Source organism: Malaclemys terrapin, chromosome 1 (genome assembly GCF_027887155.1).
Source record: "Malaclemys terrapin pileata isolate rMalTer1 chromosome 1, rMalTer1.hap1, whole genome shotgun sequence".
Classification (NCBI taxonomy): Eukaryota; Metazoa; Chordata; order Testudines; family Emydidae; genus Malaclemys; species Malaclemys terrapin.
Window position 1 is genome coordinate 127,500,683 of NC_071505.1, and position 27,575 is coordinate 127,528,257.

The following is a 27,575-nucleotide window of genomic DNA, read 5'->3' on the forward strand; positions in this document are numbered from 1 at the left end:
GGCAAGAACTTACACACAACAGCTGGACACAAAGCATCGTTCTTTTATATAGCTGTGGCTTTTCAATAGGGTGGTGCCAGCAATGTGGGGGCAGCAGTGGAGGGTACACTTGGTGCCTGGCCCTTCCACTCCTGCTTGGTACATTAGCCAGCAGTGAAGCAATTAAATGGAAGTTTAGAAAATGCACACAAAGTTCCCAGTTCTATCCTCAGCTGCCTGCACACAATTCCCATTGAAGTTAGTGGCCTTCTACATAGGTCCGTGAGGGGAGAATTTCTCCTATGGGGCTTGAGGCTGACATTAACCGCTTTGAATGTAGGTTTTGCTTTATGCAGATCCAGCGGTGCCTGTAAAATGCCTGCAATTCATGTTTTTAAAAAAATCTGAACGTACGAGTCATTCATCCTATAGAACTGGGCTGTAGTTTATGGTGTTTCAGGTTAATAAATAGCCACTAATGGCTGGGCTTTCCAGAGTCAGAACACCAGGGATAGTCACTTGGCACCACTTCGTTGCTTGTGAATCTTTTAAAAAATCTTAAGACGGGGCTAGCACTGACCTGACAGGTTGGTTACATTTGTTTAATGCATATGCCTGACAGGGTTCAATCTCTGTACACTCATCCACTGAAAGCTAGGCCTGCCTCGCATTTACAGCAGGGTCAAGCAGGTGTTCAACACTTAAATAGAATAGAAAATGGAAACACTGAATTAAGAATCGACCAGTTGCATTAAATGTGTCCATTCTGGTGAGCAGCTGAACCCTAAGCAACAAACTCTTTCCTGCTTGAATTTGAAGCACGCTGGCTTCGTCCAGGGGGCTTTGCAGCAGTAGAAGGAAGGCCTGATGGAATCCTTCTTCCCTGAGGCTGTAGTAAATTGCTCCCAGCCACTACTGCTGTTTTTGACCCAGAGGCAGCTAAGCCCTTGCCATATGGGGGTTTGGCCAGTGGATCCTTGTAGCTGCAGCTTCACTGGGCAGGTCTTATTTATTATTTGTGTTTCACAATAATGTGTGAGGCACTATGTACGCACCTAAGAAGACATGGACCTTTCTCCTAAGAGCAAACAATCCTGCACCCATCCCCTAGCTGGCCCTCACCTTATCCCAGCCCTGTAGCATACTGACGGTGTGGAACCCCTGGCAGTCTGCTTAGTGCAATTGCACTGGTTCCACTGCCTGTTGGATGGGGCGTGGGGAGGGGAGGGAGTAGAAGCAAGGAATGGGGGACACATTTTTAAACACAATTAGCTGATACAAAACTGTACCCGATTTGTCTTGATTTGCACTAACTGGTCAGTCGTAGTCATTGTGTGTGTTAACTCGGGTCTTCACCATAGTGATTAATTGTGATGACATTTTCTAGTGAAGATATGCCCTAAGTGCATGAATAGTTGGGAAGGAGATGCTGTGTGGTTAAGGAATGGTGCTGCATGTACTAGAGAAACAGGGTTTTTTAAAAAACTTATTAATGAGTTCTCAGCACTTTTCTCTTTCAGTGCTTTGGAAGACTTTTATGTTTCCCTCAGGTGTCTTAAAGACTTCTAGTTTGCAGTGCAGACCTCCCAGTGGGGCTGTGACCTGGTCAGAAGCACTGACTCTTTTTATTTTAAACCCACCAGCAACAAAAATACACAGTATATTTTTGAAGGGAAATTTCCTTTTTGGGTTTTTGTGCCTCTGAAAGAATTTCCGATGTAGGCAGACAGTAATTCCCAGCTACATGCTTCCTGATAAGGAAGCAGTTTCAATAAATGCAGCTAAAAATAGCTACCTTTTTTATTTTAAAATACTTCGAGAGCTTTGTTTACCCGTTCTTTCTGTTTGCTGAAAGAGGGGTTGGCTTAGGATCAGAGTTTCAGGTTTGTCACCTTTGGGCTCCATAGATCTACAACTTCAGATTCTAATTGCATTGACTGAGTCTTTTATCTTTACAAGGCAGATAAATTGAGTGATATGAAGTTTAGAAGGTGTGTGCCTCCGTCTTTTGCACAAGATCTTAAAAACCAATGTCCAATCACCGTTGCATGGGGGACATTGAAGACCCCAGGGCACTTTTCACACAAGCAGACATTTGTCCAGCGTTTTGAGGAAAACTCATCCTGCCTTTGCTGTGTGCTGGCTTAAGCGCCAGAGGTGGCTGAATTTTGGTGCACCTGTATGTATATAGTTTCTTAAAGTGCTTCATGGTCTTTCAGAATGAATGACACTATATAAATGTCCATTATTTTTATCTATTATGGAGGTGCCACATAGTGGCTCCATAGTTCTGGCATAAATAGGCTTAAAAGTGGGCGTTCATTCCTGATTTGTCCTAAAAGTTGGTTTCCGATTGGTGTGGAATTTTGCACAGAGTTAGTTTTTAGGCCTTTTGAATTTCTCGTCTAGTTTTTGTTTGATTTCTCTTCATAAATTTTTAATAGGAAGTCTGTGAACTTGGGCTCTGGGTGAAATGTGTCCACAGCAGTACTACTTTTATTGTTGACTAATATAGCTTATCAAACATCGTCTACACAAAACTTGATAGAGAGGGAACCCTGAGTAAATCTGATGTAATAGGTAACTTTTAAAAAAATAAATCTTTTTTAAAGTTGGATTTAGGGTCACTTTTACATATTGTTCATGATATGACTGAAAATGTCTGTACTGTGCACACAAACTTGATTTTTTATGGGGGTTGGACCCACATGAAACCATCTCCATCTGGAGCTACACTTCACTGTCAGATTTTATCCTACACTAGAGAAGGGTTCACGTTGTGCTGCTGACACAGGAGGGCTCATGTGCGGCTGTTGATGGATAAAATATAATCTGTCAGCAGCTGCACTTCTACAGCCCTCCCACCTCCCCTTTTAAGCATTAAAAAAACCTAGGAAATTAGTACACAAAAAACTTTCCTGCGAAGCAGCTAAAGTTGCTACACACAACATACCAGATACAAACCAACAGAAATGAAGGAAGTGAAAAGTTAAGCCACTTTAACAGCACATACCTTCCACTTACTCCACCCGCAAATAATTTACCATACCCACTACTACTCTACACCACAGACCATGTACTGCAACCTTAACTCTGGCCAACTGGGGATACTAACCTTACATCACCCCCTTATACTGCCCTTCTGTTCACTACCCTTTACCAAAATACCCTCTCCCAACACAACCAGCTACTACATCACACATCCACAACTCCTAGTGTTGTTGGAAAAATAATCTGGTCAAGAGGTGCATGCAGGAAGGGAATTAAAGGGGGAGCAGAGTTAAGGAATGGAAGGGGTCAGACCTATGGGATCATCCTGCTCATCCCAATAGCAAGGCAGGGTTGTGCCCTACAGCCACATACCAATTCACCAGACTAAGACCTCACCTGCACTGGTCAGCACCATTCAAATTTCTCCTCTCCCTGCAGCCCACAGATAGTAATGGAGGGGAGGGCTAGTAAGGGGTGTTGGCCAAGTATCAGTGGCAAAATCCTGAAGCATATCTTGGAGTGCTTTGTCCGGTCTAGTTCTTCATAGACAGGACTAAAGAAAGGTGAGTGACTCTTTCCTTTCACTTGTTTATTTCAGGAGGTAAGCTGTAAGTATTGGCTTTGATGGACTCAGCATTGACTGGGTGCTTTTGTACCCCTTTTGCAATATACAGTACACCTGCTGCATTAAATAGTAGTGGCAAAGCCATTGGTAAGACTTCCTAGGCTCTGAGCGGCTTCCTAGGCTCTGTGACTGAGGGTTAAATGAGCAGTTCCAACAGGTTCATCCAGCAGCGACTAGATCAAATAATTTCCCTTCTCCTCCCCCTCAGCTACTTCACAGGATATTCTGACTTGTAGCCAATTCCTACCCAAAAAGGCATTCAGCTGCTCTCAGAGCCCCTCCTTTTGGCCTGTTGGTCCTGCTCTGGGCTGGCCCGGAGCCCAACAGATTGCACAAGGGTGCAGCTGCTGGTAGCTGCCTCCTTGACCTCAGCCTTCTTTATTCACTGAAATGCCCTCCAAGGGCTGAGCACTTGTCCCTTTAGACAAATTCCTCATGTAACCTGTTGAGAATATCGTCTATTAAAAAAAAAAAGATACCTGAAGCTTTTTACCTTCTGGCTCCTGTGCTTTGGGGTTGCAAAGAGTAGGCTGATCTGCATGTACAGGCCATACCATGCCTCCTCAACTGGCCCATGGAACATGCACAATTAATACGGTATTAATTAATTATGGGGAGAAGCTGCTGCTGGCACAAGAACCAAGGCTTCCAGATTATAAAGTGAATGCTTTGATGCTGAACTTTAAAGAACATTTCCATCAGCTCAAGCCAGCAGAAAGATCCTGTGATATTTAAACCCTCCCTCCTTTCAGACTCCAGAGTTCAGAGTCCTGCTACCCTGGGAACAAAAAAAAAGGGCGGGGGGCAGGGGAAGAAGGGGTGTTTTACAAAAACACAGTTGAGGATGTTAGCCGGTGTGGAAAACATTTATGCTGGACTGGGAATGGGAGTAGGGGTTGGTGCTGCAGCCCTAGTGTAGCGGAAATAGATACCTGCTGAATGAAAATAGAGGGTGAGACCCTGGCCCATTGAAATCAGTGGGAATTTTGTCATTCAGTGGGGCCAGGATTTTACCCAGAATTCTTCACTTCTCTGCATAACTGCTGCTTTAGACAATGACGGTGGGAAGAAAGAGGTCCCTTGGATCTTGCGCAATATTCAGAAGAATTTCTCTCTTCCATATTGCAGAAGGAAGTAGCCCTGGTTCAGGCAGGTCCACAAACCAATTACTCATTTCAGTTCTGCCACTTAGTGTGGCCTAAAGGATTTCCTGATGGTGGAAATCTCCCTTGATGTATGAAGGTTCCTCCTTCCTGCTCTCTCTTTCGTTCTGATTTCTTCCAAACAATCTGTCTCCATCAGTGTTTAACCCCTCACTGGCTTTCACTTCCTCAATGGGCCTTGGGGAAGGCAGCTTGTCAAAAACCACCCTCTGTGTGCAGATACTCCTTGTTCCCCTATTTTTGTGTGTCACGCCTCTGACTTTGTATCCAACTTCCTTGGAAACTTCCTGAGTGGCCGTATTGCCTCTGGGCCATTAGGTGCATTATTCTGGGTAGTCACTACTGTGTTGTTGAAAGTCTAATTAATCATTGGGGCATCTTGATCTTTTTTATGGGGGTATTTTTTTACTACTGTTTAAAGCTAAACAAATAACTATTGATACTCAGAGATAATATGTATCATCATTATTGAACCTATAAGACCCAATTCACTATTGCCCTGTAACTTGTGGTGTTTGCATCATTACAAAGTAAGCATAAAACACTACTGGATCGGCATGGTCACATTTTACAGTTAGAGGCCCCAGTCAGGTTGGAGCCCATTTTGCTGATGCTGTGCAAACATAGTAAAGAACAATTTCTGCCTGGCAGAGTTTAAATGCGATGGCCCTGATCCTGCAAACCCTTATACCCATGCTTAACTTTAAGCCCATGAGTAGTCCCATACAAATCAGGGGGACCGATCATATGTGTAAGTGTTTGCAGAATTGGAGCTTACATTAAGACAAGATAACACGCTAGTATGAAAAATAAGCAGAGGGGCTGGAGAAAGACAATTAAGGGAACCCCTACAGGAAGGTATGGTTAGGTAGACTGGCTATGTTCACAATTGACAGGCCTAAGTAAATGAGACATTAATGATGTTAATAGTCCCTGCTGGCCTCATGCCTACCTGTTAGCAGCACAGGCATTACTGCTGGACAAATCACAAAAAGTCTGCAGTCTGGTTTAGTTCTGCTGAACACCCAAAAGTAATAATAAATAATAATAATAATGCCTAGCTCTTTTCATCAATAGATCTCAAAGTCCTTCACAATCTTTTTATGTATTTATCCTCATGATACCCCTGAGAGGTAGGGAAGTGTTATTACAGTAACTCCTCGCTTAACGTTGTAGTTATGTTCCTGAAAAATGCGATTTTAAGCGAAACGATGTTAAGTGAATCCAATTTCCCCATAAGAATTAATGTAAATGAGGGGGTTAGGTTCCAGGGAAATTTTTTTCACCAGACAAAAAACTATATATTATATAGATATACACACTGTATACGTTTTAAACAAACAATTTAATACTGTTCACAGCTATGATGATTGTGAAACTTGGTTGAGGTGGTGAAGTCAGAGGGTGGAAGAGGGAGGGATATTTCCCAGGGAATGCCTTGCTGCTAAATGATGATCTAGTACTCGGCTCAGCCCTCAAGGGTTAACACATTGTTGTTAATGTCACCTCTCACACAAGGCAGCACGAACATGAGGGAGGGGAGACAGCATAGCAGACAGAGACAGACACACACCGTGTGTGTGGGAGAGAGAGAGAGAGATGCACACTGCCCCTTTAAGTAAGCTGACCCACTCTTAAGTGCATTGTCTTTTTAAGTGGATCAGGAAGTTGAGACAGCAGCTGCTGCCCCAAGCTCTCTATGTCTCTCTCCATCCATGTCCCCTCCCTGTTCTATACGAAGAAGGACTAAGTGAGGTGCAGGAGCAGGGGGGAGGGGGACACCCTGACATTAGGCCCCTCCTCCCCCCCCTGCACAGCAAGCAGGAGTCTCTGGGAGGAGCTCCAAGGCAGAGGGCAGGAGCAGCACATGGCAGTGCGGGGAGGGTCAGCTGAACTGCCAGCAATTGATAGGGAACTTAGAGGAGCAGGGAGCTGATAGGGGGGCTGCCGGTCCACCCTGGTTCCAAGCCCCCACCAGCTAGCTGCAATGGGCTGCTCTTCCTGCAAGCAGTGGACAAACCAGGCAGCTGCCAAACGACGTTAGAAGGGAGCATTGTGCAACTTTAAACGAGCATGTTCTCTAATTGATCAGCAATGTAACAACAAAACCACGGTAACCGGAACGACTTTAAGTGAGGAGTTACTGTACTGCTATCTGAGATACAGAGAGGCTAAGTGACTCAAGGACACACAGGAAGTCTGTGGTAAAGCAAGGAATTGAACCCAGGTCTCTCAAATCCTAGGCTAGGCTGAACTAGGTGGTTGCCTTCCCAGACCGGTTGGATATGCAAAATGAGGGTGAAAATCTCTTGTTTACAAGTCTTCTCCTGAGAGTTCTGATAGTGTTCAGTTGTGCCTGAGTTACCACAAGAACACAGACTCTCACCACACAGCCTGCTGATACTTTGGGACAGGACTTGGAGATGCAGCAGAAGTGCATAAAAAATTAAAGTTTTTGAAAATTCTAAGTTTGGGTTTGAGTTTTTGCAGAAGTTTCTAGTTTTATCTAAACTGGGTCACCCATCCATCACTATGTATCTATATGTAGGGATATGTCTACACAACAAACTAAAACCCATTGCACCGAGTATCAGAGCCTGGGTCAATAAACTCGGGCTTGCAGGGCCAGGCTATGGTGCTAAAAGTAGCTGTGTAGACATTCCCATTTGGGTTGGAGCCTGGGTTCCAAGACCCTCTCCACTTGCCAGGTTTCAGAGCTGGGCCCTAACCAAAGTGGTAACGTTTACACTGCTATTTTTAGCTCTGCAGCCCAAGCCCCGTGAACCAAGTCAATTGACCTGGGCTCTGAGACTTGATGCCACGGGTTTTTCTTTGCAGTGCAGACATACCGTAGGTGTTCAAACCCCTCAGCGATAAGCCTGGTATAAATGCCTAGAAAGACAGGTGTTATTCATGCATGCATGCACTATTTATTACACTTCTTTCTCTTCTTTAGCTCTAATTAGCACCTACTGCGTGATATAACCGTTTATCTTGTACATATTTGACAGATTACTGCACTTGCTCAGAAACACTGTTCTTTCAAAAAACATGGTGGATACTGCACGGACATATCCCATGTTAACTCTCCCAGAAAGATTCAGAGTGCCATCATATGTATAATAATAATAATAATTTTAGCTATGTATAATATGCACTGGGGAGTGAAAAGTTACTGTGTTTGTGAAATAGTGTTTAGATTTCAGCCAGTATTTCACCAGAGATGGTCTTCAAATTGGGCATTATGGTGTATGCTGTACAGTGGAGGCTCTAGGTTGAAACTGTAGGTCAGGCAGTGCAACTTGCCTTCACTGCACTTCGTGTGTGCTCATTAGTTGAGGATGCATTAGAAAGTGCCTGATGCTTTCTGGGCCTTTTACTGTTGCGCTGAAGCCTTTTAATGTAAGACCTGATTTACACACCGTTTTTGTACTACTTTAAATACAACATCTTACAAACTGATATACTTAAATTGGTATAACCTCGTAGTGTGGACACAGTAATACCAGTATAAAGGTCCTTGTCGTGGTATCCCAGAATAACTGCGTCCACAGTAGGGGGTTGTACTGTTTTAACTCTATTGTTTCCTAAATCATTATAGCTAAAGTGGCACAAAACCTGTGGTTAGACCAGCCCTAAAGTGCACATGTGCATTATTCTATCTGGGGCACAGGAACAGCTGTACTTCGTGGATTTTGTCACCTGGAGAAGCAGGGTCCATGTCTTCCTTTTTGTCTATACAGCACCTAGAATATCCTTACTATTTGAAATAATAACCCTCTGTTTAATTAACAGCTTCAGATCCAGATACCACCTAGCATTGGGATAAAAGTAAATCTTTTACTTTAATTTTATTGTCTTGTTTGTGTGGGGGCAGAGGCCCATGTTCTCTGATGGCAGAGCAGTCACTGAGACAGTTGTGGGGGCCACTACACAGGAAAATCTCAAATCCAGAAGGAAAGCTGGGGGTTGTCCATCAGGAAGATAAATAAATACTCAGTGTGGGAAACGCCATGAAATATTCACAAGGTTTTACACTACATTGTGAACCTCCCCTGGCTGCAGATTTAACTCACATTAATCAAAGGATTTTGTTGATCAAAAGTTAGCTGAAGTGCTCAAGCAAACCTGGGCTGATTTTATGCTTTTGCACCAAAATTGTCAGAAATAGGCAGTTTTGACACACAGGCCAGGTGAAACACAGCGGTTTTGAGTGAGATCTTTTTGAGATATTGAGTTCATTCAAACCCAGTCCTCAATGTGACACTTGGCAGTGCAAATGGAGCATGCCCAAATTGATACCAAAGAAAAAGCAATATGGCCAAATTTCATGCTGCCTTAACCCTGAGGTCCTACAGAGAGCTAGAGAACTTAAAGGAATTAGTGAACATTCCAGTAGTCACCATTATATACACTAGTGGTCTCATCTGCACTGTCATTTCTATTTTGTTGGGAACCCAGTGACTACAGCAGGGGTAGGCAACCTATGGCACATGTGCCGAAGGCAGCATGCGAGCTGATTTTCAGTGGCACTCACACTGCCCGGGTCCTGGCCACCGGTCCGGGGAGCTCTGCATTTTAATTTAATTTTAAATGAAGCTTCTTAAACATTTTGAAAACCTTATTTACTTTACATACAACAATCGTTTAGTTATATATTATAGACTTATAGCCATTCTAAAAACATTAAAATGTATTTCTGGCACAAGAAACCTTAAATCAGAATGAATAAATGAAGACTCGGCACACCACTTCTGAAAGGTTGCCGACCCCTGGACTACATTGTGGTTCTCCAATTGTCCCTTGGGTGCTAGGGCAGTAGCCTGAGTTCCCCCAGGCTCCTACCTTGCCTGACATGAGCTATCTTTTAACTATGACAGGTGACTATGGTGTTTGTGCTGGGGAACCTGCTTACAGTAGCTGTTCCAGTATAGACATCATGTGAGCCTTTATATTTTGTGTTTGTGTGTTTGTGGGTGAGAGAGAGAGAGCGAACCTGAAGGGCTGTTTTAGGTGATAATTAACTCGGAAACTAGAGATCATGGATAAAAGTGAAGGAGGGAATTTGCCTTTCAGCAGTTCTGACAAAACTATAAATCAATTAAAGAGGCAACAGGGCAGGTTATTTGGAGAAGGAAGAAACTGGAGAGAATGCAACCAGCCACCTGCTGGAATTTGGGGCTCAAGAAGCAGATCTCGGGGGCAAACTGACTTAAGCCTTAGAAAAGGAGGAGGAGGTAAGGAGTCTCAGAGTTAATATGCACAGGCCTCCAGTGGATCATATATCTTTCTTTGTTCCTTGGTATCTAATCTTTTCCCCTCAGTGTCTTGGAATATGAAATAGTGTAAATAAATTGGTTCCTATTACCCAGCCATTGTCGGCAATCTAAGTGGGGACGAGATCCAGTTTAATCCTAGTCCCCTGTATATAGCCCTATCTCCTCCATGCAATACGCAATTTCAAGTTCAGCTCCACTTCCCCTATTGCTCAGAACCCAACCTGCAGGCATTTCGTTTTCCTTGTCTCAGTCATTTTTTCAATTACTGTTAACTGTTACGTGTGATTTGCAATGGGAAATTAAAAACTTACTGGAACTCTGGCAGTGCTTCTGATCCATGTTCCCTTTGCTAAGGTGCTTCATGAAATAGGGTATGTTATTATTCACTTTAGCTCAGCCGCTCTTGGCTCTCGGCCAATTAGTGATTCACAAGATGTCTGTGAGAATCATTTTTATAAGCTTGGCTCCTCCACTTTACTTTAAAATCCTCACTGTGAAAGTTTATTTTAAATAAAACCACCACAGAGCAAGAGCAATTGGTAGTTATAAGGAACAGAAAACTGTTTCCAAAGTCCCATCAGATGAGATCTAAGATTAGATGAAGAATTTGTCTCTGATTTCCAAGTAGGGAATTTGGGGGGGTGGGGTGCGGGGGCAGGGACTGCAGTTCGCCCCCTCATCCCTTGTCACTTCTCAGCAATCCCAACTGTGTGTGTGTCCTGTGTATCTCTCTCCTATAGAACAGACTCAGAAACTAATCTCCTCTGAATACTCCTGGGTGTCTGATGTGTGCGTAGGGGGCACAAGGGGGAGTGGGAGTAAAAGCAAATGCAGTGGAGTCTCTACACGCTCATGTGAAAGCAGAGCTGTTGATCCCAGCATGCCGGCTGCAGCAGCAATCCAGGGGTGTTTTCAGCGCTTGCATGCCAAAGTCTCTTCAAATGTCTCTGCTCAAAGGCATGAGCTGGGCTCACTTCTGAGGGAAATTTCCTTTTTGGGGAAGTTGCTGCAAAGGAATTTCCTGTGTGGGCAGACAGAGCTTCCTGACTTGAAGGCTTCTTGGAAGGGAAACCGTTTCATAATGAAATGACAAATTAAAGACATACCAGCCTGGTTCACTTCAAAACAGCTATTGAGAGAGCTCAGGCAGTGCACCATTATACTCCTGCGCAGAATGAAAATAAATTGCATCCTGACAGGATTCTCTATCCTGGAGAATATCCTTCCCTCCTGCCCCCGCACTTCCCATTGGTCTCACTTTCTGCCACCCCCATTATTAGCTGCCATCTCAGCTATCTTTTACAGCCCCCTCCAAACAGCAGGTAAGTGGGTGTATGGCTCAAGCTGCTATGTTGAATATCTGCTGCTGCACCCCTTCCCCACAAAGCAGGCAGCATACGTCACTTTAAGGCCCATGGGGCAGTTTAAGCAATTTCAGGGCCCCTTCTGAAAGCATTTGATTGGCATCTCAACTGCAAGGCCCCCAAATCCTGACTGCGACCAGCACAAAACTTGTGCCATGGCAGCTGCATGTTGGGTGGAGGTGAGGTGGGTGGGGAATCGATCCCCCGGAATGTTGACAAGCATGTTTATGTGATCATGAAGATAGTTATGGGGATTGCAGGTACATATTTCCTGTTAAATAAGAGGGAGGAGAACCTTCAGTACACCCCAACCAGGACACAATGGGGAGGGGAAGCATCCTAATTCCCCAGAGGGCCCGTGTTAGCAGCATGGAGTTTTCAGTAAGCACAAAGCAGCATGTGTTCCTGCCCCATATTACACTGAAGTGTGAGCCATAAGCACCACATTAGCACTGATGGTTCTCCATGACCCGCAGGACCACTGTTGCTGGAATGTCTGAACTGGGTCAGAGCCCTATTCCATGAAGACTACCAGAAACCATCCTCCCTGCTCTTTCTCTGACATGCACACATACATACACATGCACAGAGTGACTGGAGACATGCCTTCCAGTTGGGAGGAAATATTTAGAGGCATTTTGCTTCAACTTTCTGTGCCTCAGCTTTCCCATCTGTAGAATGGGGATGATGATAGTACGTATTTTTGTAAAGTGCTTTGCAGGCTACAGATGACAAGCTCTACGTAAGTACTCGGTAATGTTATATTCTTTGGCCAGCCTTCCTGTCTTTCTTTCCAGCCTCCCCCTTTGATTGATAATTAGAGTTACTCTAACATTCTGTCACAGCCCCACAAAGTGTGCATACCTTATTTGGCCAGGTTGTCAAGCACGGTATTTAGTGCTTTTACTCTGTGAAAGACTCCTCGCCCTTTTCCATTGCTATGAGATTCTGTTGGAGTTTCTAACATCCAAATCACTGGTGCAACATTGCCAACTCTCACAATTCTGTTGCAGATCTTGTGCTGCTTTTATTTTTCCTTAAAGCCTCAGTTCCTTCATGTTCATTTTAGCCCTCATGGTTGCAGAAAAAAACTTGAAAACCTGACATGGAGAGGCTCAGAAATCAAAATGCAAATAAAAAGTACTCCAAATGTATAATTTAAAAACCCCTCAAGCTTTTAAACCAATCTTATAATTTGTTGGGGGCCTGATTTGTGTTTTTCCAACACTTGAGATTGGCAGTTCGGCAGGTGATAGTTTAGAGTCAGGACTTTGATATCAGTTTGCGGAAAGAGATGTTTCAGCAACAACAGTGCATATTTGTTTATCTCAGCAATGTCAGGGGTGAAGAGGAAAATACTATAACTAGTACATTGCCTACTGTGATTAGCATAACGATTTATCATGCATAAAGCACAGGGCTGGCGCAACCCATTAGGCGACCTAGGTGGTCTCCTAGGGCGCTGCGATTTGGGGGGCGGCGACCGCGGCGGTATTTCCATGACGGGGCCTTCCGCCGCCTTTGTGGGGGGGGGGAGGGCGGCATTTCGGGGCGGGACCTTTTGCCGCCAAGGGTGGCGGAAAAGCTGGAGGCGCTCCTGATAAAGCAACACCATGGAGGCACATTTGATAGTAAGGCATGATCAGAACTGGTTCGCAGCAGAGAGAGAATATTAAAAAAAAGCAGAGTAGGGCCTATGGTGGGAAATGCCAGCTTTACAGCAAAAGCACAGGTGGTTAGTAGGAAAAACAGATATTTGCAACAGTGCTTAGCCCTCTCATTCATTCCATGCTTTTAAGTATCACTAGCTCAGTGAGAAAAGAAAAACAAAAGGTTCACAACAGAAAAGTCCTCACTAGAGCTTGGGCTTGCATTCAAATACCCTTTTTCCTGCCTGTACTGATGACAATTCTGTGTAGTGGTCCACGTGGCAAAATTGTGTATAGCTCTACCTGGTGCCACAGATGTGCCAGTTTAGGAAGAAGGTGGCTGGGGCCAAGAGATCATGGAGCACTCAACAATGAGGGGTATTATAGAAGTGCCTGTTTTTTTCAGGTTTTTTTTTTAAAATCCATATTGTAAGTCCTGTGGAATTTTGGATGCTCTGATGTCATATGTGGAAGTAGGCTCTCCAAAATGGCACCCATACTGTAAGTGTGTGTCTGTGCTATTTAAAAAGGCTTAGAGACTAAATTAATAGTATTCTCTGAAAGGGTTAAAGCATACTGGTGGGACCTTTCGTGGAAGCTTGCATTGCTGCTACCCATGCTGTACTTGCTTATTATTAAGTATCAGAGGGGTAGCCGTGTTAGTCTGGATCTGTAAGAGCAGCAAAGAGTCCTGTGGCACCTTATAGACTAACAGACGCATAGAAGCATGAGCTTTCATGGGTGAATACCCACTTCTTCGGATGCAAGATTGCTTATTATTATTATACTTTGCAGCACCCAAATGTGTGCTTGATGCTTCACAATGCAAATACAAAGAGTGAATAAACAGAGGGCTTATGCCTTTTCCTCTGTCACCACCTTTTTATAGCATTAAATTCATTATTAAAATCAACACACAAACCATTATTTTGTTCAACTAATCTCCGTGTCAAGAAATTTCATCCAGATTCCTTTAGCGTCAGCCCCTTTGTTTGGGGGAATTTGTTCTTTTCTTCTTGCACTTGACACAGGCTCAAACAGCTCTCTGATTTATCACCCCTCTTCATTCCCTTGTTAAAATCCCTTAATCTCCTCTCCCTCCTCTCCCCCCCCAAAAAAGAATACAGACCTGGTTTCTCTAAGGTTTTTGAATAAGAACTAAACAGAATTACTTTTAATCCACTCAGACCTCAAATCCAGGTAATATCCAGAAGTAGCAGCAGCCACCACCACAGGAGGAAAGCTGAGTGGGAACACAATTGTTAAGCTGTATGTAGAACAGCACAGTTCCACTAAGCCTTTCATAATGAAGGTTTACATTGCTAATCAGGTGCCACTCCAGGCTCACTGTTTAGTTTAACCATAGCAATTTCCAGCAAAATGCAAGGGGAGAGACTTAATTTGTGCTGTGTCCCCCCCGCCCCTCTTGCTTTAAGGATACAGACTGGTAGTTCTTGGCATGAAATCAAAGCAATGCTGGAAGGAAATGAGGTAGAAAAAGGACATTAAAATCACAGCCACAGGTCTGGCCTGATAGTCTATTAGTTTTGTTCCTACTTCCCCAAAGAAAATCCTGATATGATTCCTAGTGGTCTCTCTCATGGGCAGCGTGTGGACTGCCGAGCCGGGGCCCAGCCCGAGCTGGGGCCACTGCACAGGGGAACTGGGAAGAGCGGGTCAGAGTGGAAAGCAGGAGGAATCTGGGGGCAGAGTATGGGCGGGGCCACGCCTGGCTGTTTGGGAAGGCACAGCCTTCCACAGGCTATGATACCCGCTTGTCCATGGTCTCTCTTGCTGCTTGGGTTGGCAGGAGCTGGGAGTTTTATACCCCACTCCTGGCAGTAGTGTTTCAGTTGCTCACTCCTGACCCCGCTGAGGCCTGCACAACTCGTAAAGCGGCGAGGGCCATATTACTCTAAAGAAAACAGCTGAGGGCCGAGCGCTGCCAACCCCCTTGGGAGACTACTGTACATAGATCCCACCAGGAGGAAGGTTTGCCTGATTCAGCCTTAATTTTCCCTTGCTCAGTTCAATCTCACCCCAAACAATCTCTGCCTTTTTGGTGTTTACACATATCTAATATTTGCCGGCATCTTCCTCCCCTCCCCTCCCCTGCCCCCCAATATACTGGTGGTATACATTTTCCTGCCGTGCAGAAGCCATGTTTTTGAGAGCATGGCAGATTCAGAATTAAAACAGTCCAGGATGTGTGTGTTTGTGGAGGGAAGAGGGCTTGTCTTTTGGGGAGGGAGAAGGACATTCTCAAGTAGCCATTATTAGGATTGTTCTACAGCCCTGACTTCCGACTGGGCTGAGAGCAACCGGTATTTTATCTAGTTGAATATGACCCTCATCATTTGAAATGCTTCCTGTTTCACCTCGCTGGAACTTACAATCACAGATACATTGCCATAGGAACGTGAACAGGAAAGACATAGAAGTAAATACTCTCTATGTTTGACTTCCTTTTTATATCTATATGCTTGTACTAGAGGAGTTTATTCAATTAAAAAATAAAAACTTTCTGGCGACTCCTGGGAGAACCCAGCTTTGAGTTTGGTTGATCCCTTGGGGATCCAGAGTGCAATAATACTATGCCTGAATCAGTGCACGTTTGCATGGTGCCAGAGCTATCGCAATGACAACATTTCAACATGGTGCCAGTGACCGTTCTACGCGAGCAGGTCCAGAGCCTGAACGTGAAAAATATGGACATGAGTTTCCTTTCTTGCACAACCCCCATCATGGGGTTTCAAGTTCTCAACTTAGCTATAGATATAAAATACTTATTCCCATGTATGCTGCTGGAAGTAACAAGTACATCCAGGGAATATGAATGAATTTGAATGAATGTTCCACTAAGGATGCAGGCGCAGAGAAAGGGTGAATAAAGATGGCACTCATGCCACACATAATTACCAATGACTAAAGCCTAGATGACACAGTAAATTAATGCCCTAGTCTTTTTTCTGTGATGACCTGTATTCAAATGTAGATTAGGGCACCAATGAAATGAGTTGGGTAGCTGTCTTCCTAGTGCTGTCTCTAGAAGAAACATTTGTCCTCCCAGAGCTTCTACATGATTTGGGACCAGGAGAAGACTAGCCCAGTAATAGCAGTGGGTGCTGGGGGCAGGACTGAAGATTATTGCCAAAGCTGTGTAGGGGTCCAGAACTGGAATTGCACCTGCTGCACTCATATCATCAGGGTTTTCCTTGTTCCTTCTAAGAATAGCAAAGATTCAGCTCTACTTAGTTAGGGGGCCTGACAAGATGATAGTCCCAGGCAGCAATACCTAGAGTTGCTTTTGGTGAGGTCCTCCAGATATTTCCAGAGGAACTGGGTGGGGATGGTCTCTCTTTCTGTACTCTGACATTGGCAGCCTGTTCCTGAGCTGGCCTGTTAAAGGGACAGAATGATACTTTGTTTCGGAGGGAAATTTCCTTTCTGAGGAAGTTAGTCATACCCAACAAATAAATAAATAAAAAGTTCTTGTTTAAATCCAGTGTGGGTAGAGGGAGTGTCCTGATTGCACATTTCCTGGGAAAAGGCAGCTGTTGACATATCACTGACTAATGAAAAATTGCCTGCTAAAGGCATCTCCTTTCCATAAACTCATTCCAAGAGGCAGGAGTGCCTTAAAGGTACAGACTGTGGATATTTTTTCTTCAAACCTTTCTGAACAGGATTATTTGTATTAATGGATATGTCTACATTGCAAAGAAAAACCTGCAGCACTGAGTCTTAGGCCAGTCTACACTGGAGGTGGGTGGGGATCAATCTAAGTTACGCAACTTCAGCTATATGAATAATGTAGCTGAAGTCGACGTACTTAGATCAACTTACCGTGGTGTTTCACCGCGGTGAGTCGACTGCTGCCGCTCCCCCGTCGACTCTGCCTATGCCTCTTGCCGAGCTGGAGTACAGGAGTTGATGGGAGAGCGCTCGGGGATCGATTTATCGTGTCAAGACTAGACGTGATAAATCAATCCCCGATGGATCCATCGCTGCCCACCGATCCAGCCAGTAGTGAAGACAAACCCTTAGAGTCCAGGTCTATTGACCTTGGGCTACAGGACTAAAAATAGCAGTGTAGATGTTCCCACTTGGCTGGCGCCTGGATTCTGAGACCATCCCCCCTCGCTGGGTTTCAGAGCCCGGGCTTCAGCCTGAAAAGAAACATCTACACAGCAATATTTAGTCCCGCAGCCTGAGCCCTAATCAATTCACCCAGTCTCTGAGACTCGTTGCCACAAATTTTTCTTTGCAGTGTAGACATACCTGCTAACGCTTGCAAGTTCAGGCCCCTAGCTGTCGAACATGAAAGTGACCTGAAATAACTTTCAAAGCCTGCCTGTCATCATGATATGACACTGAGCCTAGGCAGCCCAATGTCATGAAGTGGAGAATAGCAAGAAAGAAGAGAAACACAAAGGAGACACAACGAAGCTTGTGAGCAGCCCAGACGGATTTCCCGTAAAAACCAGGATGGTCCTTGACTATTGAGGATGACAACACTAAGAAATTCGACCATTTCTGATCTTGGATTAAACCTGTAACTTTATGTCTAGACTGGAAATCCTCGGGGGTTCAAAGTGCTACCTACCTACTACTGCAAGATTTCCTAGCATGCATTAAGGCAGTGTCCAGAAACATCTGGGAATGGGTCGACCGAGGCACTTTTAAATGCTACCCTGACTTTTATGTCTAAGAGAAGGGATTATGTATAACATTTAGTTCAACCTGAAATGACGTCAGTGCCTTACTGGAAGTTAACTAAAAAACACCCCCCCACACACACCCTCTACTTCTACAGAAACCAGTCTTATTTTTAATCTTAGAATCATCATCATGCAATTTTTTTGACCCCAACAATATCAACAGAATACAATTATGCAAACAAGGAAGTTTCCATGGGCTGAATTGCACAATCCAGATTGAGAGAGAGAGAGAGAGAGAATCTGAGCTGTTAAAGTATCAGAGGGGTAGCCGTGTTAGTCTGGATCTGTAAAAAGCAACAGAGAGTCCTGTGGTACCTTTAAGACTAACAGATGTATTGGAGCATAAGCTTTCGTGGGTGAATACCCACTTCGTCAGACACATGTGAGCTGTTAAATAAATGCAAGAGCTGAACCCTTAGCTGCAGTGTGTGGAAGCAGGGCCGGCGCTACCACGCGGTCGCCTAGGGCAACAGGATTTGGGGGGCGGCATTTTGCCATCCTTGGCGGAAATTCGGCGGCGGGGGGTCCTTCCGCTCCAGGTCTTCAGCGGAAATTCGGCGGCGGGTCCTTCACTCGCTCCGGGACCCGCTGCTGAAGTGCCCCGAAGATGCGGAGCAGAAGGACCCCCACCACCGAATGCTCAGAGGAGCGCTACCACCTAGGGCAGCAAAAACCCTGGCGCCACTCCTGTGTGGAAGGGCTGTGTACTTGGTGCAGTTGTGGGAGTGGATGGAATAAATATACCTTTCTTCCTCCCCACTCACTGACTGTGCATCCAAGTGGGCCTGAATAGAGTCTGCACCCCCCGACCCCCTTGTGCATTCTCAAGCCATCTGAGGTTGTTCTATGGAGTAGTGCACAGAATCCACTGCAGAACCAGAAGAGCAGAATGAAGGATAGATATTTGTGCTGCTGGAGTAAGTGCTAACCCTGTGCAATGAGTCTGAAGCGCTCATAAAAGGACTCTGTACTTTTCTAATTGGTCTCTCTATACTTACACCTGACTCCGTATGTAACAGTAATTCCAGCTTCATCTCATGGCCCTCCATTTATGTTGCAACTCAGACACTTATCCTTCCCTGATCACTATCTCCCATCCTGTGTTTAGTTACAGGCCCAGACCTCCATTATCCCAGATAGTTCTATAGTCTCACCTGAAAACTTGCAGCCCATCCACTAATTGGAACCCCCTCTCCTCCCCAATAATAGCATGAGCCACAATCTTGCAGTATCTTGCATGCTAACCTCTACATACATTCACTTAGCTCATTGGTGTGGGCTGAAGGCCCCATTTCAATATTGTATCTTTAATTATTGCAAGGCAGTCACATCCTATGCTGTGGAAAGGCTAGTAATTAAGACAAATAAATAACATATACCAACCTCTACCCATGCATGAATAATACAGGACAATTAATGTTTTGTGTATGTCTGAAAGGCTGGTTCACCCACATCTGGGGCAAAGTTTCTGCAAAGTTGTTTGAGTCAAGCCTGCATCGGTAAAAGCCAAGATTTATTGTGTTACCTTCTGCTTTCACATACCCCAAACACCTGTACTATGCAACTATGCAAATTGTATGCGTTTGGCAGCAGGGGGAATGTGAGACCCAGGAAACAAGAGGCAGCTGAAGAGGGAAGAGTTGTGTGTGGAGTTAGGGAATTAGCTGATAGATGTTTTCTGTGGAACTGGAGGAGGTCAAGGAACCCACAAATTGTCCCCGGCCTGGTCTGTGGTAAATTCCCCAGAGAGGAGGAGTTATTTCCAAAGAGCATCAGCACGAAGTAGCCTGTACTCCACATCATGCGATGCTGGAACGTGAGTGGCAAACATCAGTTATAACTCTGCAGGAGAAGGAAGTTTTTCTGAAGTCTCAGGAAATGAGTGCAAATGAGTCCATTTACCCATGAATTTTTATCTGCTGATAATCAACTGATCAGAATTATCAGCAGAGTGAGCAGTTATGGTTTCTTTATCTGACTATCTGAGTGTTCAAGTGTGAGTCTCCAGGTAGTGGGAGTTTTCTCTAGACTTGCACTATTGGTTAAACTGTCCTGTTGTGCCCTGTTTAACAATCTAGCCTGGTCTAGAGCAGTGTTTCTCAACCTTTTTGATACCAGGGACTGGCTTGCTGCCTTCCTAAGCTGTGTCAGGGAGATCTCAAGGACCAGCACTGGTCCACAGACTGGTTGTTGAGAAACACTGGTCCAGAGGTTGTAGATCAGTGGCCAGGGCTCCTGGGTTTGGTAACTGGCTGTGCCACTTCCACTAGTGTGTGTGACTTACCTTCCTTATCTATAAAATGGGTGAATGGCATTTCCTTGCTCCATAGGGTTGTTGTGAGGGTAAATATATTAATGGTTGTAACATACTTCAAAATCCTCTGAGGAAAAGTTCCACTAAAGTTGACCACTAAATCCAAAGTATTAACCTCAATTCTATCTAGGGAGGAAAAGAGAGCAGGGAATATAGGTCAAATAGCATCAACAACCAAAAGTCTTGTTTTCTACAAGTGGCCAGCCTTTAGTGTGAAACTCGTGGAGCTGAAACCAGCAGATGTGCAGCTGGACATGTAGGTAAACAAAGCTCATATGAATGTACTGATAACTCAGTGAAGCACAATGAGTGGGCAAAAATTAAGATCCCTTCTCCCCCTTTGCTTTCCTCTTTTGCTGGAATCAGGGTTTTGATTTTCATTTTCATGTTCTTGTAGCTACATTATGGTTGCGTGTTTAATTCTTTTCAACACCCCTGCTGCAGAATAGTCATTAGGAGCTGTTTAAACTGACAGGGTGATGGCTGCTTTTTGGAAATGTTTGGACTCAATTACTGTAAATTTAAGACTTTTTTTTGGGTAATGGTGGTGGCAATGACGACAAGGAGAGGGTGCTGGGAACTTGAGAGGGAGATGCTCTGACTCTGTTTCCTGTGTGGGATTTTGCTGTAGGTTTCTCTTCAAACACTTGAAAATAATTCCAGAATGCACATTTTCCAGAGCATTTTTTAAAAATGAAATTCAATAATTTTTAATTCATCCTAAAAGACATTGACTGTCTATGTCTGATATAAAACACGATGCCTGAGTCTGATTTCACACTGGTATAAATTGGAAGTAAACTGGGAGAAAATCAATGGAGATGAACCAGTGTAAAACTAGTGTAAGGGAATGGAGGATTAGGTCCATATATTTTAGTCCATTATTTGTACAGAATGCATATATACTGTCTGTTTTCTTTTACAAATCCTGGCATCTATTATATTTAATTATTTCCTCTTGTGGCTTTAAATTGAGACCAGTTCCAAAACCTTGGAGGCTTCGATTAATTGCTTTCCCCTGTGTAAAGGTGTGGCTATTAAATGAAGGCTGCTTCTCTTGAAAACTATTGGAGATTTTTTCACCTCTAGGTTGCCAGTTTAAACCAAGCCTGGGCTAGTGGTGACTGAAAGTTGTTCCCACTTGATGGCTGTTTGGTGGTCTAAGAAGAAGGAATTCGGAGGACTCAGTCCAGTTCTTAGTACATGAGTGTCCATGTTACATACAATGATAGTTGATCACAATAAGTGGAAGGCAGTTAATGTCTTTCATGCTTCAGTGTTCCCAAGAGCTTCACAGGAGTTATTCCAGAACAGCTACTCCTGATTCACTATTCCATTGAGTCCAGACGTTGCTAGTGTTGGTGCAGTAGCGGGGTTTTAGAAGATCCTGTTCTTCGTCACATCCCAGGTGTACTGTAAGTGTGGAATTTCTTTACAGAATAAATAAGGAAAATAGATGGAAAAATACCCATTGCATTGGAGGAATTGTTCCAAAGAGTTGATCCATGTCCTTCAATGGTGATTTTCTAATGCAGCCATTGTCTATGACATTAATGGACTTTGGCTGAATGAGCCATAGTTGCACAAGCTGAAGTTGCCTCTTGACAGCTTCATCTGACTCTTCACATTTTTTTCATGAGATTTAAACCAGTTTTAGAGACTGGAATCCTTATAACTTAGTCCTGTGAATCAGTTCCCTCCTTTTCTGTTTTTGTTCTTCCATTAGTGTAGGCTCTTTTCTCTGAGTACCTCACCCTAGCAGTTTCCCCAAACCCCACATAATGGTCTAGCAGAGAGAAAACAAACTTTGTGTAAATGTCATTTTTCATCCCACTCATGTGCATGAATCTTGTTGAGACAGGTTGGCTCAAGGGTTTGTTAATAGGATTTGTTTGGAGTCCAGCTCATGCTAGCAGTAACCATAAGTAGCTAATATTGGATGGTGCTTCGGTGGTTTCTCTTAAGTGAACTGACTGTCTCAGTCCAGTATTTTGTGAATAGGTGTCCACATTGCAAAACCCACCATCACCATTATCGTTAATTGACCTCCCAGCAGAAAGATGGAATGGCCATGGAGAATGAAATAGCTTCTTATCCCTAGAAGTGGCTCCTCCAGGTTGGGGGTGAAGCTCATTGCCAGGACGGGGCTGGGTAAACTGGCTCTGCTATTGCCCATGCTGTGCCTTTTCGAGGCATAGGCCAGTCATTGCATTCTCCAGGAGTCTGTCATTCTATGCCTTCCCGCAGCTCTAATTTTTTTACCAATATGAAAATGTAAAGGGAAATGATGGAGAAAACTATGCTGCAGGGATAGGGCTGGGGAAGATGGCAGAAAGCTGAGAAGAACCCACCTCTCTGCATAACCAATTAAATTGTTACACACACACACATACACACACACACACACACTCAGTGTTCCGCCTCCCCCCATCCTCCCCTCCAGGAAGACTTTAATTGTTGGTAAAATGATAATAAGAAAACATTTACAGTGAGTCCAACCATCATCTATCATATAATTCTCTCCAGCAGAGCAAAAGTCTCTTCAACAAGTAACCTTTAAGAGAATAACCCTCTCCTATGAATAAATTGTTTGGTGAACCTAAGGCAGTTTGTCTGACATTATTTTCACAGGATTAAGGACCTCACAACATGTTAATTGTCTGTACCTGGCACACCGATGATATTAACGCATTGCTACTGCTCTGAGTTGCTGACAAAATAGCAGTTGTGATCATTTGCTAACTCAGTCTTTGGATTGACTGATAGTAATAGCTAGGGCCCTACCAAATTCATAGCCAGGAAAAACACATCACGGACCATGAAATCTGGTCTCCCCCCCTTGAAATCCGGTCTTTTGTGTACTTTTACCCTATATTATACAGATTTCATGGGGGAGAGTCCAGCGTTTCTCAAACTGGGGATCCTGACCCAAAAGAGGTTCTGGGAGGGAGGGGTCACGGTATTGCCACCCTTACTTTTCCTCTGCCTTCAGAGCTGGGTGGCCAGAGAGCAGTGGTTGCTGTCCAGGGGCCCAGCTCTGAATGCAGCACCCCAACAGCAGCAGCGCATAAGAAAGGTTGGCAATACCATACCATACCACCCTTATTTCTGTGCTGCTGCCTTCAGAGTTAGGTCAGGACCCCCAGAGTTACGACACCATGAAATTTCAGATTTAAATATCTGAAATCATGAAATTTATAATTTTTAAAATCCTATGACTGTGAAATTGACCAAAATGGACTGTGAATATGGTAGGGCGCTAGCAAGAGCATTGTATTGCTATGGTGACTTTCCTGTAAAGAGCCCAAAACTCTGTACACACATCAATATATTATAAAAAAAGAAAACCCAAACAACCCTACCTCCCAACAACTGTTAAGTAGGTAGTGCTAGTATTACTGCTACCCATTTTGTAGATGGGGAAACTGAGGCATGGGAGGTTAAGTGACTTACCTAAGCTCACACAGCAAGTCAGTGACAGTGCTGGACCCAAGAAAACCCAAAACTCTTCACAACAAGTGGTGGGGACATCACTACAGTCTTCTAGGACAGAACCCTATTCCAACACACATCCTAAGAAATTAGCAGACTATATTTCAAAGTGATCTCTCTTCTCTCAATGATTGATTTATGGCCATAAAGCCTCTTCCTCACAGGTGGAGGAATCATGGGGAGAAAAAGAGAGAGGGCAGGGACTCAGCATGCCATCAAATGTATTTCCTTTTACAGAGGCTGCCAAGCCTAGTTTCCTAGTAATTTTGGAAGGCTGCGTGGGGTAAGGGGACCTGTGCATATTAGAGTTTCTCAAAACTTGATCTTGATCTCCAGTTTAGATAACAGACTCCTGCATACAGGTAAACTAGACTGTGTTCTCTTTTTCATCTCTAAGGACCTTGGGTTTTAATTCTTTCTGTTCTTGGACGCACAAAAAAGGAAACCAAATGTAAAGGAATACTAATACTAATACTGTATAAAATCTCATAAAAAGAATAATAAAGTGAGCAACTCGGGAAAATGAGACAATTTTTCACTTTTTTAGAAGCATGATCGGGGATCAACAGCCGTCAAGTAGAAATAAACTCCACATCACCAATCTGCCATGGCATGTATCTGGGCAGTGTGTATTCTTATTTGTATAGTGTAGAAAAAATGCTAGGGTGCTTTATTCAGATGATGTTCTTACTTACAGTATACCGAGCAAATGTGTATGCATACACTTGTGTGGCGCATATATAAATGGGGATTTGTGTAGATGGGTTCTGTGCATGCACATTTAACCATCCTCCACTATGGGCTGTCACTGTCGGCAGGGATTGTGAGCTGGGTCCTTCATCTCTGAAGGCACAGATCTCTACCTCTTGAGCTAAAGGAGAACTCCATTAGCTGCTAATGATATCAGGCACTTACCTCTTTGTGGCCCGGCCACTACAGGGGGACCCAGCTCACTTAGCTAGTATATCCCCCTTGTCAGGAGAAGCTCTTCGTAAGAATCTGAAGCCCACAGGTGTTTGACACAGCGAAGGGGTTTATTCTCAGTTCACAGCTGGACTGTTTGGTTATTGAGTTCTTTTAGGTCATTTGGGATATGTCTACACCGCCAAAAAAAAGAAAAAAAAAGAAAAAAAAAAATCACAACAGTGAGTCTCAGAGTCCAGGCTAACTGACTTGGGCTTGTGGGGCTAAAAATAGCTGTGTAGACACTCAGGCTGGAGCCAGTGAAGGGGGAGGGTCTCAGAGCCCAGGCTTCAGCCTAACTGGGAACATCTACTCTGCTATTTTTACCCCTGCAGCACGAGCCCAATTCAGTTGACCTAGGTCCTGAGACTTGCTGGTGAAGGTTTTTTTTAATGTGTCGATGGTACCTTAGTCTGCATGTGTGCATTGGTGCTGTCAATTATTTGTGACCAGCCTCCGAAAGTTATTACTGCCTACAGTAGTTCCCAAAAGATAGATTGTGATCAATCATAGGTCATCATCCACCATATATCGTACATACCATATGTAATATAATGGCATGCCCACTTCAAAAATTGCCACTACATGCATGGTCTCTCTCGGTATTTAGTTGTGGCTGGATCTGTTTGAGTATGTACTTAAAACTGGGTGAATATATATGCCTCACTGTCTGAGAATGGGAAAGGAAGATAGCGAGCTGCCAGTGAGGAAATAGTGTCTGAAAGTTAGAAGAGTGGAAATAGTGAGAAGCCAGACACATTTTTAGAGAGACGCAATGGGGAAAACAAAATCCGATTGGAAATCTAAACAGGCCTGCGAATTTTGGAACAAAGCATGGAAACTCACCTCAGGTACTTCCATATGTACAAATGATCTGTGTACCCAGCTCCAAATCCTGTATAGATCATGCAGTACCCAAGGCAGATTGTTCAGAATGAATGAGGGTAATGACTTTTACTGGATGGGGCGTAGTACTGGTGCTTTCGACATACCAAGTGGTCTGGTCCAGAGATCAAAATATTCCAGGAAATGGAGCAACCTAGCAACGGCATATTCAAAGACTTAATAAAGAGCCTAATAAAGTTTTCAATTACATTAGAGGTCCAGAACAAAAGTAAACACCCGAATGCAACAAAACCACTTGGGCCATATGAATGTCTGGGGCAACTCTTTTGTCTTAAGTTAAGTTTCACCAGGGCTGAGTTTTACTCCTTGCAGCTAAGTTAACTCTTGCAACATACTGTAAATCCCTTTATGGCCTCAGTGATTTACAAATATCTGGCCTGGAGAAAATTCTGTGGAGAAAATTACATATCAAAAAGATAAAAATGTGTTATTCTTTGTTCTAAGTGATCCATTTACTTTACAGGCTAAAGAAAATCCTCTAGCTGTAAAACTTGCCTCGTTGAACTCTTTTGATCACGACTGACCTGATATAAAGTTTGATATTAGGGTGTAACATTTTTGTTGGTAGTACATGGACACCTATTGTTAGTTCTTAGTCTCTCAGATATGTGCATGCCAAAGGCTGGACCTTGAGAAAAGTTTATAATAAGGAACCTCTCTGCACCCCATGCTATTTGATGGCTATCCTTGTTCTGCTGTGTGAATAAAATAAAGCAATTAAAGAATCTAGATGGCGGCAAGTGCTGGGGACTGAATTGGATTTTAGTTTTGGAACTGAATTTCGTAACAGTCATGGAATTCCATGCATTCGCTGAAATATTTCAAAGCCTGGTTTATGGAATATTATCTGCTCCTTTTGTTCTCCTAATTCAGTTCAGTTCTTTCAAAAGACACTCTTTCTAAGATGCAGCCAGTGAGCTCTAACTGTCCTATTGCCGTTTAAGAAAAACTCTGTGGGGTTTTTTTGTTTGTTTGTTTTTTAAGAAAAAGGGACTTCTGATAACAGCTTTCAAGGACAATGGGCACGCTTTAGAGAGGTATGGAGGTGCCTAAAGATGCAGATAGATACCTAGTGGAATTTTCAAAAGTGTCTATGCAGGTTAGGTGCCTAATCTGCATTAGCACTATTGAAAATCCCACTGGCTTCTATGGTGTCTTTAGGCTCTTAAATATGTTTGAAAATTGAACCGAATGTCTACATGATTGTTCATAACTTTAACCTCTTGGAAGCTTGAAGCAGCAATCTATTCCTCTACTGAAATTTTGTTAGCTTAATTGTGTTCATGAATATGGATTTATTATTGTACTGTTTTGATGATAGCCGTGTGTGGCTGGTGTTAATATAGCAAAAACTCATTGAAGCATTTCTTCTTAAGTCAAATTTGTGTATAGGACACCATGCTGCTCTTACTCCAGTATAAATCAGATGTAATTCTATTTAAGTTACTAATCAAGTTTAAACTGGTATGAGATCAGGATCAGGCCCAAAAATAATTACATGGGCTTTGCAAAGAGGTATAAGAATTCAGAGAAGAGATGTAAGAAATATACTGAGTGGGATCTTGGAAAAAGTATGTTCTGTATATATCATACATTTTTTATGTCTGAATAATGTTTAAGATAATAGACCTCAAATTCAGCTCCACTAGTATTTATTTTCCTTTGAGACAGAGGCTACTTTAGTCATGCTTGTTGCCCCGACCATAACTGCTTTTTCTGAGGCTGTGTTTGCTTTTGCTCTGTCCGTTTCTTGTTGTTCTTACTTAAGAACAGATATTTGCCAAAACAAATGTATGTGAGTGATAAAAGCCAAGAGGAATGTCTGTTGGACCACAGGAAATTTCCTGTGCAGGAAGAGATCTTGGGAACTTCCTGTGGAGGAGTGCATTATGGGACTGTTGGCAGAAGTCCCTTTACCACAGCTGCAATTAACCAGAAAAGGATGGAAAATAGTCAGCATCAGCCTTTTGCAGTCATACAACTTGAGAGAGAGGAGTCTGAACTGAAGAAAAAAAAAAAAAGACTACTGCATGAGCAAACATTAAATCAAAGTTGTGGGTTTGCAGATGAATACGCTCATGCACAGGAATTGAGCAAATAAAAATGGTCCATAGTTACAGCTGGAAACT

General features: G+C 43.6%; 1 protein-coding gene across 4 annotated transcripts in view; it reads left to right on the forward strand.

Annotated features, from left to right (window-relative positions):
• Positions 1-27,575, forward strand: part of ETV6 (ETS variant transcription factor 6) — a 167,046-nt gene that overhangs the window by 68,209 nt on the left and 71,262 nt on the right. Inside the window, exon 1 of one of the 4 annotated variants that reach the window (XM_054038596.1) lies at positions 9,800-9,995. The exons of the other annotated variants lie outside the window; for them this stretch is intronic. Coding sequence (XP_053894571.1) covers positions 9,800-9,995 — 196 coding nt within the window. Of the gene's footprint in view, positions 1-9,799; positions 9,996-27,575 lie in introns of those variants that run through there. 4 annotated transcript variants of the gene reach the window in all.